The 15,816-nt window shown below is 49.0% G+C and overlaps 1 protein-coding gene across 17 annotated transcripts in view; it reads left to right on the top strand.

The window, feature by feature from the left end:
* Positions 1 to 15,816, top strand: part of TACC2 (transforming acidic coiled-coil containing protein 2) — a 212,876-nt gene that overhangs the window by 154,443 nt on the left and 42,617 nt on the right. For all 17 annotated transcript variants that reach the window (XM_036828577.1, XM_036828561.1, XM_036828563.1 and 14 more), the window contains one exon: positions 9,696 to 9,832. In XM_036828577.1, the coding sequence (XP_036684472.1) occupies positions 9,696 to 9,832 (137 nt within the window). The remainder of the gene's footprint in view (positions 1 to 9,695; positions 9,833 to 15,816) is intronic.

The following is a 15,816-nucleotide window of genomic DNA, read 5'->3' as shown; positions in this document are numbered from 1 at the left end:
ATGCTTTCTGGGATGCTCAGGTTTTAACAAGCTGGTTGAAATCTACATGTAAGGTGTATATGTATTTGTTAAGGACAATGACTTCTCAGCATGACTCAGTAATGTATTTATACTGAGTGAAACATTACAAAGGGTGAATATAGGGATGTTAATGCCTGATGCAGTAAGAGCCCTCAAGTCCTTTCTCCAATGGCTATTATTAACAATAATTTGCAGAGCCTTAAAGGACCACTTTAAAGGTAAGATTATAAATGAAGAATTTTATAAAGTCAAAATTCATGAGCTTTAATTATTGATGGAAAGTGCAGGAATCAAATTAGCAGGGCAGCCTCCACTGTTCCTTTTCTCGTTTTGACTAGAGAGGGGGATGGCGGGGGAGATAGAGAGGTAAGGGAGGGGACACACATACACGCGCGCACACACACGCACGCACGCACGCACACACAGGAGGGGAGGGAGGCAAATAGAGATGGAGACACAGAGAGATAGACACACAGAGAGAGACGGACACTCAGGTGAGGACACTTTGGATCTAAAGAACTTGGGAGCCAGGAATCTAAGGCCAGAGCCGCCCTTGCTCTCTGCTAAGAGGAAATCCTGTGGCCTCCTGAAAGAGTCTGCCCTGGGATGTCAGCACTTCAGTCTCCCTTGGCTCTGTGATGATATTACCCTTTGCCCAGGATGTGATTGATGAGGGTAACAGACTTCAGGGGCTGACCTGACCCCCAGCAGAGGCCACTTTCTTGACCCCAGAGGTCTGGGTGGCCCATGACCTCCCCTCATCATTCCCTGTAGGTTCCAAGAACCTCAAGCCACTGTAGTCGGGATGCCAGGGCCAGGGTGCCTAGATCCACTGGTTGAATGAGGGAGGGGGTTAAGGTATGGCCATAAGGAAGGGGAGAGGGAGTGAGGAGGGCAGGAGACCCAGGCTGGCCTGGCTGGATGCCCCCCATCGGGCAGTCATGGACCCAGATGCAGAAACTCCGTTTGATCTGTTGCCTTGGAGGTGAGGATGCTCAGGGAAACTGACAGCACCCAAATGTACCAGAGACTGATTTGCAAATGAGGAGTCTAGCCTGTCAACATCCAGGAGCCTCTAGGACGTGGAGGACGGTACTTGGGTTAGGACGAGAGACGGAAGACACGTGCTCTGGTATTGGCTCCGAGCCCTCGGCAAGTCGCTGAGCCACTTGGCTCTGGGTTCTCTTCCTGGGGACCCAGGAGGACGCAAGCTTCTCGAGATGGAGAGCTTATCTGTCTGACTCAGCTGCCCAGGTGCCCAGCACCTGACAGGTCCTGCTGAAATTGTCATGGAGTGAAATCCACATGCCTCCCTTGTTGTGAGGATCACGTGAGAGGCTGGATGAGGAAACTCTGAGGTACGAATTGTGAAATGTTGGCCCCTGGTTGGGGCACCCCCATCCTGGTACCCAGGTGCCTGCCTGGAAAACCACCTTGAAATCAGAAGAATGCTCGTTGAGTGTGGAAGGTGAGCCTTGGATGCAGGATGGATGCTTCTTGCAGGCTGTGACAGCACCTGAAGGCTGGCCCCGCTGCACCCCTGTGGGTAGAGCCTGGAGGGGGCTGGCCCATGTGGGCGTGTCTGCCCTGAACTGTGCAGAGGGGATTGGCTGCATTCTAGCTGCCACTCCGCTTTCTCCAAACTCCTTGTCGGCGTCTTCTCTTATATTGTGTCACTCTGGACATCCAGCTAATCAGGCCCCAGCTGTGTTCAACTCCTTGTGTTCTGGACCGTCTCTACATAAGTATATATGTGTATGTAAATATACATGTGTTTATGTGTATTTGTTTACGTTTATATATAATTATTGTACCCCAAATAAGCTCATACTATATTCCTTAATTTGCTTGGGTATTTTTATAAATTTATTTATTTTATTTATTTATTTTTGGCTGCGTTGGGTCTTCATTGCTGCGTGCGGGCTTTCTCTAGTTGCGGCGAGCGGGGGCTACTCTTTGTTGCGGCATGCAGACTTTCCATTGCGGTGGCTTCTCTTGTTGCAGAGCACGGGCTCCAGGCGCGCGAGCTTCAGTAGTTGTGGCACGTGGGCTCAGCAGTTGTGGCTCACGGGCTCTAGAGCGTAGGCTCAGTAGTTGTGGCGCATGGGCTTAGTTGCTCCGTGGCATGTGGGATCTTCCCAGACCAGGGCTCGAACCCGTGTCCCCTGCACTGGCAGGCAGATTCTTAGCCACCGCGCCGCCAAGGAAGTCCCTAATTTGCTGTTTTTCTACTTACCACTTAGCTTGGAACTCTCCTGACTGTACTTGCAAACCCACCCACCCTCATTAACAGTATGCGGTTCTGAGGGAGGGTCTGTTACTTGCCAGGTGCTAGAAAAAGCCCTAGTGGTTGGCCAAACATTACTGCTCTTTTTGAGTTTTTGCATCCTCTTCTATTGTATTTCTGTCTCTTTTACCACTTAGTCTTTATAGGTGCTATTTATCTGCCTATCTTTTTTTTGCTAGCATCCATAAATATCTTATTTCCAGTTAGATTTTTAAGAATCTGAGTTGAAAGATTCCAATATAAGTTACTCAAGCAAGGCGTTAGGCTACAAAGATGAGATTTCAGGGGTATCAGTGCATGAAAGCCAGGACATAAAAGGGCCATCTGGGTCCCTTCCTTCTTTATTTCTCCTGAGACTTGATTCAGTCTGGCCTTTCTCCAGGAAGGCATAACACGATGCAGTTACAAATCTGTGGCATCATGAGCCCGGAGCCCATTCAGCGTTGATTCTTCACTGCCTGCAGTGAGGCCCGCAGCCAGTAGAGTCAATTCTCTTTTGTGAAGTTCCCGGTGTCATTGCAGTTAAGTCAATTTCAGAACTTACTGTGTGTGTGTGTGTTTGTGTGTGGCGGGGGTGTTCATCGGGCACACGCGTACACACTCACACATGTGTAGTGCCACACCGAGCCCTCACCCCTGTCCCTGGCAAACGTGGGTTGTGTGCACCTTGAGGGAAGGATGAAGGCCAGCTCAGTGCGACTCTTGAGAGTGTCCACATTCTCCTGGATGCACTTGTGTCCACGGACCACCCGGCAAGACAGCCATCCCATGCTGTGTGTGGCCTCCAGAATCTCTTTCATGCCCAGCTCAGTAGGCATGACCAAATAAAATAGAAGACTTAACTTGCTAGCAAATCACATTCCCCCAAATTCCTAATGCTTAGAAGCCAAGGGCAGAATTGGAGCTGCAATAATAAGGAGGAAGCATTATCCTTACAGTAATTATGCCCACTTCCTGGACAAACAATCCAAGGGCCTGGGAGGTCGAGTGACTTGCCTAAGGTCACACAGTTACAGTGAGTGACGTAGTTATAGTGTCGTGAGAGCTGATGGACTGCATACCATCCATTCCAACTTCTGATTTCTTTGGGGGACATTCTGTCTCCCCCATTCCATTGGGTCTGGATGGGTTGCTTACTTATTAGGGTTCTCTACCCTCTTCTAGCTAAATGATGGGCATACGACCCAAGGTGGGCCAATTGGACGCTCCTCCCTGTCTCTTCAAATCTGACTCCTCAGCCACCGTAGCCTTTCTATATAAATTCCATTTTTTAGTTATTGAGTCGGTTCCCGTTTCTTGCAACTATAGTCAGTTTACAACTGGCCATCACCAGGTCTGCGGGACTCCTCTATCTATGTATGCTCTTTCCCTTTGTGATTGCATTTCTCTTGCTGGGGCAGCAGCCTAACCCAGAGGCGGCCAGTGTGTTGATGGCCAATGCCCTTTGAACCCTGCTGACATCTCAACGTAGCCACCAAGTGAAAGCTACTTGAATCTGAAAATGGACCTGGCGTATAGCCCGACAGACGCTAGGTGCCAAGAATCTTGGGATACGTGTGTTAGCATCTATGTTGATTTTCCCTAGAGTGTCAGGCTGAAAATCCTAGCTGCCTGGCTTGCCAGAGCTGGCTCTGTGTTCATGAGAGACAGCACCTGACTGTGGCCCCTCAGTCACCTGACAGTCCAAGAAGCATCTCAGCCTTTGGTTGTGTTGAAATCACGTTCTCCCTTTACCTATATATTGCGGAGGGATGTTGCCGAGCAAATCCCTTTTCTATATCCGGGATGGGCAAATTAAAGTGAAAGACCCTTTTCAGTCAGCCCGAAAAAATGACCAGTCCGGCCAAGTTGTTTTAGGCAGGAGGGAAGCGTGTGTGTGTGTGTTTGGGGCAGAGACAGCTTTTCTTGGCAAGGCTCTCACAGCAGAATGTTCTGATGAATAGAATTTAGTGCACATCAGTTTCAAAGATATCTGCTCACTCACAAATCCATCAAACTCTTACGTGAGCTGCAGAGATGAACGAGATGGTCTGATCTGTTAAGAGCTCAGGTTCGTTCCCGGAAGGTCTCCCTCTGTCTTCGTGCGGGCAGGTGGTCTTCTGATCTGGAGGATTCAAGCCCTCCTTCCTGAGTCGGGGCTTTGGGCCAGCGCTCTGCCTTTCCCTTGGTTTGTCTTCAAGGAGGGGGTGGGTAGGAGGAGAAGGGGCTTACTTCTCGCTCAGGTGGTCCCTCCACGAGGAGCTCAGAGGCTGGGCCTCGTGTCCTGGGAAGCCCCGCACCTCTCAAGTGCCTGCACTGTGTCCTTTCACTCTTGGTAGGTGGTGATAAGCACCCATGTCCCACGGATCACTTTCATAGTGGGAACTGTAAACTGGAATTCTGAGGAATTGATCTGGAAATTGATACGCATGTGGAAACGTCCCCTCCACTTTAGCAACGCTTAAGCACAAAAGTGTGTCTTGATAATCAGGTAACCTGTAAGTATAGGTAACTTTAGATCTCCAGGTTGGGAGGGACATTATATTTAGGAAAAAAAGCTGTTATTTGGAGGCAGTGTTTCATGCAGGCAAGCCCAGTTCTACAGAACGTCTGCCACGAATGGGCTGGTGGCCTTGGGAATCACTTTAGCTCTCCAGGCCTCAGTTTCCTCACCTGTTTAAAAAGATGTGATAAGAGTGTTGGAGCAGGTAAATTTTCTACCACCTTCAAAGTTGGAAGATTCTGTGGTCTCTAAAATGTATCCTCCCAAGCCCTTGAATTAGCTCTAGTAAAACTTAAGCAAAATGTAACCATTTAATGATATGCTGGAAAACTGCATTTATAGTTCTTCTCTATTAAAAGGTTCTGATGTTTTATTGATAGATACACATTCACACATGTATTTGTATATATATGTATGTATGTGTATATATTATAATATATTAATTATGTTATACTAACTACTTATATATTATACTAATATTATGCTATACTTTATTATACTGTTATATTATTATTATATTATGTGAGTGCTGATCTTATACTACTTTGTTGTTGTAGTTTATAGAAGTAAAACACAAACATATTTAAACCAAATCCAAAATATAGGTTAATAGGCCTCAGGGTTCTACATTCTGCCAGCTGTCTTGCTTTGGGGACAGTTGCCATAAAATACTGTTTTGACACAATGTGCCATCTATAGAGGGACTGTATTCGTTGTTGTGCAGAGGAGAAGTTTCCAAGCTATGCTCGGTGGGCTTTAGCACCCTACAGAGATTCTCCAAAATCTGAGAAAAGTATTTGAAAAGATATTTTAAAACTTTACCAGCACGCTGAGGAGCTTGGTAGACTTCAGGTTTCAGCAGCCAGCAGTCTGTCTGCACATGGTTACACATTTCCATCTTTCTTTCTCTGTACACACACACTGTGTGGTGTTGGATGCCACCAGCATATGGCCTTGTGCTGATAGATTAATTTGGTTTTGCCCGGTTAGGTAGCTCTCCTGTCTTGTCTGCCTTATTAAAGAATGTTCCATGGTCACAGGACAAGCTGTTAAAAACAGGTGTTGTTTGTGGTTAACTCATCGGTATGTATCGGGACTTTTCTTTTTTCTTTTCTTTTTTTTTTGGCTGCACTGTGCAGCTTGCAGGATCCTAGTTCCCCGACCAGGGCTCGCACCCGGGCCCACTGCAGTGGAAGCACGGAGTCCTAACCACGGGACCTCCAGGGAAGTCCCTGGGACTTTTCTTAATAATGTGCAGCCAGGAGAGGAATCAACAGATCTAATGCTGCAGTTGGCATCCCTGACCCTCAGTGTCAAATTTTCAAGTTCATCAAAATAGCTTAATTGTTCTCAATAATAGACTTTATAATAAGAATATACTATACCTTGAGCTTACAGAATAAGTGAAATACTACTTTATGCATAGGAATTTCATGTAAGATTCATTTGGAAATATAGTTCTGTTGCTAAAAAGGTTTGGAAGCCACTGAGGTAGTAAGACAGCACAGATTTTAGAGGCAGACAGTTCTAGATTTGAGCCCTGCTTTCCCTAGCTTACTAACTGGATGGCCTCGAGCAAAGTAATTTCCCTCTCTAAACCATAGCTGTGTCTTCTGTAAAATGGGCCTGCTCTCCAGCAGCAGGATGTTTTTGTAGATTATAGAGAAATGTACAAATGGCCTAGTCCAGTGCCTGACACATAACAAAGAGTTCAGCATATGATAGCTATTAGACCGCTCTTCATGCTAGGAATTAAAGTCATTATAGTTCATGCCTGGCCATTAAGAGGTATGTCTTTACACTATGGAAGTGCATATACCTTATCGTATTTGCATGTATTTACATATTTCCTTATATGGAGAACCTAGGTATGCATATCCTGGTGAGTATATTTCCCTACAATTCAGAGTCGTTTTAGCAGACTGTAGTGGCACATTTCTCTTTCTAATACAGCTTCTTGGCAAATTAAATTAGTTACTTTTTCATTTTAAAAGTGTGGAGCCTTTGCAGAATAATTTCCTGTACTTTAGGTTCTTTTGGTAGGAAAAAATAATCAGGTAGCCGATGGGAACTGCTTTTATGCATTGGGACTCTGAAATGCTGCTTTATTTTTATGTCCAGGCTCCGTGGGGGGACTGCAGAAATCCCTGCTCTTGGGAATGTTTTTGAGCCCCCTGAGAAACTGAATAGGGAGAAAAGAGCTAACTTAAAAAGCTGCTATCCGCCTCCTCTAATTAGCTTGCTCTCCGCTCCTGGGAGAGGGAGTGAAAATATGAAAACAATGCAGGAAGTGCTGGAAGTGAATGGCATTCTAGGGGTCCGTGGTAGCCTCTGATGCTTTGATGCAGAAAAGTTCACAGTAAACAAGGCAAGGAACCACACAGGGGCTTGGTGTACCCTTGCCCTTCCCACACACTGTGTCCCGCACAGGGCCGTGGGGAACGGTGGTCCCTTCCGAGCAGGTGTGCCAGCTGGGCAGCTGCAAGCAGGGGAGACCTCATTGGAATTCAGCAGCTTGCATCCACAAGCGTCCGGCCCTCCCCGTCGCTTGCTTGTGCTCTTGGGAAAGATCAGGGGCCCTTTGTGCTCTAAAGCCACACATCGCCAGGGTCCGGGGATGCAGAAGCCATGGGAAGAGCACAGAGTCTCTCCCTCAGTATCTCTGCTGGAGTCTGGGGAAGCTCTCACAACATTTGTGGCTGGCCGTGCAGCTAACTTTTTCGTGACATCTTAAAGAGATTCGGATCCCAGAGATACCAGCAAAGGAATTAGGGGTGGGAATTTGGGCGACAGAAGCTGTTCTTCAGCGGAGATGGCTTTTGCCTCCTGGTGGACATGGCCCCCGGTGGAATGGGCCCGGTGGATGTGGACAACGGTGACCGGCAGTGGGGACTCCAGTCTGCAGGTCCTTCAAGGAAACTCAGGAAAGAGGCAAGTTGTCTCCGTGTATCTCTTCAACGTTGTCGCTGACCTGTGAGAAGCTGGGGGCCGGGGCGACACCCAGGGCCCACCAGGCAGATCCAAACTCCTCTTTCGCTTTGATGCTCGGTTGCATAACTTCCTTGTGTTTTTCATACCGGTAAACAGATTCTGCAAAACTTCAGGCACCTAGATCTGTTGTTGTGGATCTTAAATTTCCCCCCTAGACAAAAGCTAAGTCTGTTAATATTAATGTGTGTTTGTAAAAGCCAGCATGGCCTCTGTCGTGTTTGCATGAATTCAGTCTTTCCTAATGAAATTTGATAGTATGCAGGCTTCGGCTCATTGGATCCCATCAAAAGCAGCTCTGATGTTTCTGTTCGTCTCTTTGTCCCTGGAGGGCTGTGTGGCAGGTTGGAGGAACCAGGGTCCTTGAAAGGATGGGGGTGGGGAATCTTTGGCTCTGACAAAGTGAGTCTCTGACAAACAAGTTGTAAAAATATCGATGTAGATTTTCTGAAGGAGAACTCACCAAATGGCCCTTTTTTCCTGTCCTGCCTGACTGTGGAGGGTTTGGTTCCTCGTGGTGTTCTCTGCCGGCTGGCAGATGGTCTTTAGAAGATGCTGACTTCTGCAGAGGACACTGGTCCTTTGATAGTCTTGGTGCTCGGCGCTGTGAGCGTTTCACGTTCCATACACATCTGATGCGTCACCCTCTGATTATACATCTTCTGCCAAATCGCCGGCTGGGTCGCTTGTGCCAGCAGCGATCCTAAGTATCCACCCTCTTGATAATTGCCTTCCCTGTTGCAAGTAAATAAGTGGCATCTTGGTCTATTTAAAGCATCCCGAGACGGGAATCAGCCCAGGTGATGCTGCTGCTTCTTGCACGCTGGCATCCTCAGTGTGGTGGGGCTGGGGCCGTGGACCCCTGTGCCTCCTGAGCACGTGAGGAGCTGCCCTCCAGCCTGAGGACACGTGCCTGGCTCAGTGATTTGGGGGTGCCTCATCCTTTCTGGCTTGAAATTGAGTCCTCGGGGGAAGCAGGGTGATGGAGCAGGACTGCCTCCTCTGGATTTTCTCGAGCCCAGGATAAGGCTTTAGTTTGGTGAGTGGCATCCCCCTTGTTCCCGGGTGGGGGGCGTCCTCTGGGTGGAGTTTCGGTTCATCTCTCTGGCTGAAGAACCTTCCTTGAGAGGAGACTTCGCTGCAGACCAGCGAGGGCCATTTTCACACTCTTGGGATCAACAGGGGTCTGTGCTTTGTGTTTTAGTCTGACACGTCCTCCACCTGACCTGCCAGCTCTCATTCATTCATTTATTCACTTAACGGATGTTTATTCACCGCCTCCTGGTTTAGGCTGGGGATGCAGTGATAAACAAAAGAACACAAAACAAAACAAAACAGGCTGCCCTCTTGGCCTTTCAGCTCAAGAGAAGGGAAAGATCATTAACATGATTAGAAAGTGACTAAATCTATAATAACAAGTTGTGTGCTACGAAAGAAAGGCAGCGGGAGAGAATGACGGGGTGAGGGGGAGAGAGACCTAATGAGATTTTGTCTTGTGGAGTGAGGGTCCTATGGGTGTGTTGGAACCACAGCATCACAGAGTGTCCCTGGGAATGCTTCCATATCATTTTGACTGAATTGTTGCCAAAATAACGCGAGCCAAAGTTGATCAAAAGATTCCACTGTTTGTATTTGCCACTAAGGTCAGCAGTATGTATCTCGTGTAGAGCTGAGTTCAAAGACTCCGTCATTTGGGCACAAAGCTGGTGATAATGAGATTCACTCCTGGGAATCACGCTGAGAAATGACTTTGCTCACGGCTGGCCTCGGACCCGTTTAATTGGGCAGTGAGACTGGTTGCACCGGTCCTGGGAGGGGTCATTAGGCCGGTGCACTGCTCCCCAGCACTGGCTCCTCGGAGCCAACGCAGCCCCGGCCACTGTCTAACCTGTGCTCCTCCCCCTCTCTCTCCATCAGGAGTTCTGACTCTGAAGAAGCATTTGAGACCCCGGAGTCAACGACCCCCGTCAAAGCTCCACCAGCCCCACCTCCGCCACCCTCTGAAGTCGTTCCAGAACCCGAGGTCAGCGCACCGCCTCCCCCAGAAGAAGCAGGTAACCAAGCATCAGGCGGCCCTGGGGGAGGCCTGGGGACAGCCCTGCGGCTGAGCCCCAGGAAGACTCACAGCGGCTCCTCAGGGGACCCGGCTGGAGGAGGGCACACACCCCAGGGGGCTGGAGCTCCTTAAATTGTCACCAGCCTCTGGGGCCTCTCAGCTCCGGGCTTGGTTTGATGTGGTGTAAACTAAGGGTGCGGAGATACAGTGGGTTATTTTGTGTCTGCTTTGCAGAAGTTTAGGGGAGGCCTCTGGGAAAATCATGCATTTAACTCTGGGTGCCTTTCAGCTGACGTCCAGAACTGGGTTTGTGCGGGCCAGTGGGTCTTGGAATTCTCTGGTGCAATCTTAGATTCTAATATTTGGCCCCTTGCTCCCATAAGAGTACTGGTTCTGGATCACCCATGTGAACCTGCATTTTTTTAAAAAACGTAGCCCCTGTGGGCTTGGGGATGATACTTAGTAAATGGGCGAGAAGAGAAAATGATGGATGGCTGAATCTGTGCAGGGATGACTCTTTTATTCCTCATGAACTTCAAATTATCCAGATTTCTTATCACTTTCCCACACCCCCTAGTGTGACTTAGAACAAAGACCTCTATGTACCTTTCAGATGTGGTGATTACTGGGGGTGGGAGGATGGGGAAGGATAGGACAGATCTCCTGTCCCAGCCTCCAGCCTGCTCAGCTGGCTGGAGTCCTCTGTGTGCTTCCTTAAGTTACACCAGCAGGGGTGGGACCACCTCAAGCATTAAAGTTTAACATGAAGCCTGGAAGGGGATGGGGATTGCTAGGAATGGCCTCACAAGCTGGTCAGGGGGCCAGATGGTCTCAGAAATGGCCGTACAGGCCAATCAGGGGGCCAGGTAGTATCGTCTTCAGAGCCAGACAGCCTCAGCTGGACCCTGAACTTCAGAGGGCCCCATTCTGGCCTTCCTGGGGCCACAGCCCTCGCAGTGAGATAAGTCTGCAGAGCCAAACTCCTCCTGGACCGTGTTCTGGGTACCTGGGAGCAGCCACTTCCTGGGCCCGCCCCGTCCCCATCTCCTGGCCCATCTTCCCAAGGCTGACTGTGCCCACGTTTGCACCCTTCAGCCAAGGAGATACCAAGGATGGGGCTGCGACTTACAGGTGGGTTGTCCACACACCTGTGCTCGAGGCTGCCCCTGGTGAGGGATGGAGGTTGGGGAGAGAAGGAGCAGGCCAGGGGCCCGGCCTCCGTTTGTACTCTCGCCCTGGCCAGGAGCCAGGTGAACTGCAAAATAAAAAACCATTTTGACCTTAATGTTGGTTTTAGAAAGAAATGGATGCGATTCTTTCTACCCGCTTTGGCTTCAAGCTGGCCGTAGTTTTAGGGCAGACACTCCTGGAGCTTTGTTCCTAAGCAAATGTGCTCCGTGGTGCTGGGGGGAGAGGAGAGACACCTTTGCTGGTGTCTGATAAATGCAGTTTTCGTATCCTCCCCTTTTGACAGCTTATCAGTTAGTAGTACCTGATGCTGCAAAGTTCGTTTAGGCACTGAGCTCTGAGAGGGTACTTATTGGAATTTGTTTGATTTCAAGGTGGGGAGGAAGCAGGAAGGGCTGCTTACCTTTCTCAGGGAGTCGTTTGCACCCCGACTTTCTTTCTTTCATATAATAAAGAACATAAAAATTCCATTTCCTATAATATTGTAAAAAATTCACCCCAAGGTTTTAATGGAAAGTGGCTGAATGACAAACACATTTTAATCCTTAGGTCAAATGTGCAATTAAGAATAAATTATCCTTTCTTATGGGTATAATAAGTTCATGCCTATACATGTGTGGGATACCTTAGGAAAGATGTCAGAAGAAGAATGAAGGCCGAGGACAGTGCGTGGTCCACCCCCAAGCACCATGCAGGGTCCAGAGGACGGTCATTGCTGTGGGCATGTGTGCGTCCTGTGGGATTTCCAGTCACAGATCGCTTCTGGGGTTGGTTTGCCACCTCTGTTCTTTTCTTCAGCCTGTCTTTGTTCCTTCTGCCTGACTTCTCTTTCAACAAAGCAAAGAACAATCTCCATTCTTAAACACACACCCACACGCATGCACAACACTCACCTCTTGCTTAGATGGCAATTTTTGAAAGAATGAACACTATGGAGGATTAAGAGAGAACCCCCAATGGAAGGGGTTGGAGCCGTGAATTGCCATGAGTCACAGCCCCATGGAACTTTTGATTACACTGGTTGGAGTCTGACTTTATGCTTCTCCTCCTTGGAAAACTACAGTGAGGCTAAATGTATGCGGATTATACAATAAGGACGCTTACGGTCGGGATTGTGTCTGCCTAAAGCCCCCCTGTCTTGGGCTGTACAAAGATCCATCTGATTTGTCACACTCATTAGAAAAGTCTCTGGTGTCTTCTGTGGACAGCATGGGACAGTACAGATGAAAGAGGCGCTGTGCTTGCTCGTGGAGGTGGCTAGAGGAGAAGAAAGCTTCCTTCTGGGAACCGAGGGAGAGAGAGGGCAAGAGAGGAAAATCTACCGTTTGGTTTGCCTCTGCAAAGTGCCTGGGATGTTGCTAAAGGTGCCAAAAGAACCACATGAAATAATAGACGAGACATTTGGCTGTGAATAAAGACATGATTTTTCCTTCTGGAAACTTAATTTTACAAAATAATCCGTCACCTTACCTTGGGTCCTGCCAGCATGATTGTGCTGCACGGGACAGGATAATGGGCGAGATGTGGTTGGACGCCATGTGTCTGCCGCTCGTCTGGGCTGTGTCGGGGCGTGGCTTACCTGAGCCCAGTTTTCTTTTTCTTTTTCTTTTTTTTTTTTAATAACCTAAGATTTTTTTAATGATTGTATGATTTTACTAGTTATTAGGTAAATATACATTCCAGAGGCTCTTAGCATTTACCATTGATGAACATAGTCTAACTAGGGATGGTCACTCAAGCCTTTATGGCTTTTATTTCAATGGCTTTATAATTCTTGCATAGTTGGTTAAAACTGATGGTTTAGCTCATGATACAAAAACATGTAATTGCCTATGTGAATTAGTCATTAAATCTTATTTTCAGTGAGGACATGATTTTACCTTAGGTTGCTACGTTATAGACAGATTAACGAAAAAATAAAAGTGAAATTAACCTCTTTCATTGAAAAGAAATGGGAGAAAATTAATTTGAAAAGTTACATGCACCCCATTGTTCATAGCAGCACTATTTACAGTAGCCAAGACATGGAAGCAAACCAAGTGTCCATCGACAGATGAATGGACAAAGAAGATGCAGTGCATGTACACAGTGGAATACCACGCAGCCATTAAAAAAGAACGAAATAATGCCATTTGCAGCAACATGGACGCACCCAGAGACCATCATATTAAGTGAAGTAAGCCAGACAGAGAAAGACAAACATCATATAATATCACTTATATGTGGAATCCAAAAAAAATGATGCAAATGAACTTATTTACAAAACAGAAATAGACCCACAGACATAAGAAACAAACCTACAGTTACCAGAGGGGATAGCGGGGGAGTGGGAGGTAAATTAGGAGTTTGGGATTAACATAAACACACTACTGAGTGCAAAATAGTTAAACAAGGACCTACTGTAGAGCACAGGGAACTATCTTTAGTGTCTTGCAATAACCTATAATGGAAAAGAATCTGAAAAAGAAAAAATATATATATATATATAACTGAATCGCTTTCTGAGCCCCGTTTTCTTATCTGTAAAATGAAGCAGGTGACCCGTGAGTCCTCTGAGATCCTTCCCACTCCGACTTTTCATGGTTCTGTGATAAGGACGCATGGCTGCTCTACAGTGGCTGCATTATTAGAACTCAAAACTGGCCACTGAAGGACATAATTAAACGTCACATCATTAAATAATAGCTCCATTTAGCGTCTGCCATGTGCCAGGCCTGTGCCAGGCTCTTAGCAATTTTCATCCCATCTCAGGCAAGGGAAGGAACCCCAGTGCTCACGGCATCCCTGTACCGGGCATCTCATCACCTGCTTGCCAGTGAGATGTGGGGCTTCTGGACCTTGCCCTTGGTCTCAAAACAAGTGAGGGGTTGTGGGATCAGAATCCCCGCTTCTCGACTCCCTTCCGTTTGGAAATCAGGTTGCTCTCTGTGCAGGCGAGATGAGCCAGTGCCTCCGAGGCAGAGGGTAGGCCACGCGGGTGCCAGGTGGGTGGCGAGTAGATGGTCAGTGAGGGAAGCCCGTCTGTGAGGCCAGGGGTGGGTTTCCATCCTACAGGTGCCCTCCCCCTGGAGACGTGGTTCCCCACGGGGGGAGCGCTGTTTGCTCATTCTCGCTAGGAGGATGCCCAGCACGGGGAAGGCCGGTGTGGGGGGCCTTGAAGGTGACCGGAGCCGCCCGTGCCCTGCTTGACCTTGACCTTTCCTCACTGCTCCGCGGGAAGGGTGGCCTCGTTGAGGCTCCATTTGTGCTCCACATGGCCGTGTGCAGACTGCTGTCTGCCGATTGACCCAGAAGGGAGCTTACTGCATCCAGGGGCTTCTGTTTGCACCTCTCAAGACTCAGTCTCCATACATACTGTCACTTGCTTTCATCTCCCCTGAGGTTGCAGTGCAGGGTGCCCCCCGCAGAGAGACAGGAAGCCTCCTGGTATCAGGCGAGGCATCTGAGAGCCCGGCCAGGCGAGGGCCTTTCCCGTCCTGGGGCAGGGGCACAGGGAGTGGGGTCACGGTGGCGTGTGTAAGAGTTGGGGCCCACGGCTGCTGTTTCCTGGCACTGCTGTACCCGGGACTAGGTGCTTACGTGCTCCTCCCGCTTCGTCCTCACAAGAATGCCTGATTTATGGCTGAGGCTCAGAGGAGTTGAATAACCTGCCAGGGGTGGCCCTGGGCACCTTGGGTGGGCACACCAAGAACCTGGCAGGGCCCTGAGCCTCTGGACGCACATTTTCTGCCCTTAATGACCTCGCTGGAGGATCTTGACTGCGCTCAACGTCCAGCTCAGGTGGATCCAACCTGTTTTCACAGAGAATTTCTCCATCCCTAAACAGAGTCACCCTGGTCGATAGTTGTCGTGACCCACAGAGCCTCAAGCAGGGCTGCTGCTCCTCAGCCTCTGGGAGCTGAATGCAGGTTTGAGAGCACAGACGTGGGAGAGCAGGGCACATGTCCAGGAAGCAGCGGGCACAGACCTGCCAGGCGTGGAGGTCCTCGGGACCCAGCAGGGTCTGCGTGAGAGTCCGGAAGCCTGCCGGGTCTGGGAGAGAGGCCGGTTTTCCATGGGCTGCCTGCCTCTCTTGCTGGTCCGTTCTGGGTTTAGTGACCACATCAGAGAGTGGACACACAGGGACCGCATCTGCCTGTCACTTCACCCGCCCTGACGTCTCACACCGCTGAGTCCCCATAAGCAATCAGAACTCACCTCAAAGATCAGTCCAAGCCATCCAGGCTGATCCTCCAAGCCATATCTGTGGCCACATGTGAAAACATTGCCCCTGGAGATGTGAGGAACTAGACTGTGTCCTGATAGGAAGCAGGTGACATGAGCTAGCCGGGGCCCGACTTCCCTGCTCTAGGAGCCGCCCGTGGCACCTGTGAAAATGCGCGTTCCGAGCCCTGATCCCAGCCCTGCTGAACTGCTTCGCCAGGGGGGAGCCAGAAGTCGGGGGTTTCAGTGAGCGTCTCAGGTGTGTCCTACAATAGGCAAGTTTGGGAAACGTTGGATTCATCACGGACTTGCTCTGAGCTGCCCACAGCTACCGGCAAAATGCCGCATGAGGACTGAGTAAGGCTTCATCTGTCTCTCATTAGCCTGCTTAAAACGGAGGCCTTTTCCAGAATAAACATTATTGATTGCCATCGATTATTATTCCCAGGCTTGGAAGGATGTAGAGCTAGGCTCCCTGTGCACAGGACCATTTACGCTTGATGTGTTGGATGAAGCCAAGCGTCTGAGTGCGGGGGTGCCTTGTGTTGGCACCTTTAGGCCTCTGGGCCTGTGGGTTCCTGCCCAGGGTGA

Source organism: Balaenoptera musculus, chromosome 16 (assembly GCF_009873245.2).
Source record: "Balaenoptera musculus isolate JJ_BM4_2016_0621 chromosome 16, mBalMus1.pri.v3, whole genome shotgun sequence".
In the NCBI taxonomy this organism is placed as follows: Eukaryota; Metazoa; Chordata; class Mammalia; order Artiodactyla; family Balaenopteridae; genus Balaenoptera; species Balaenoptera musculus.
The sequence above is the reverse complement of the archived record's forward strand: the minus strand, read 5'-3'. Positions and strand labels throughout refer to the sequence as shown.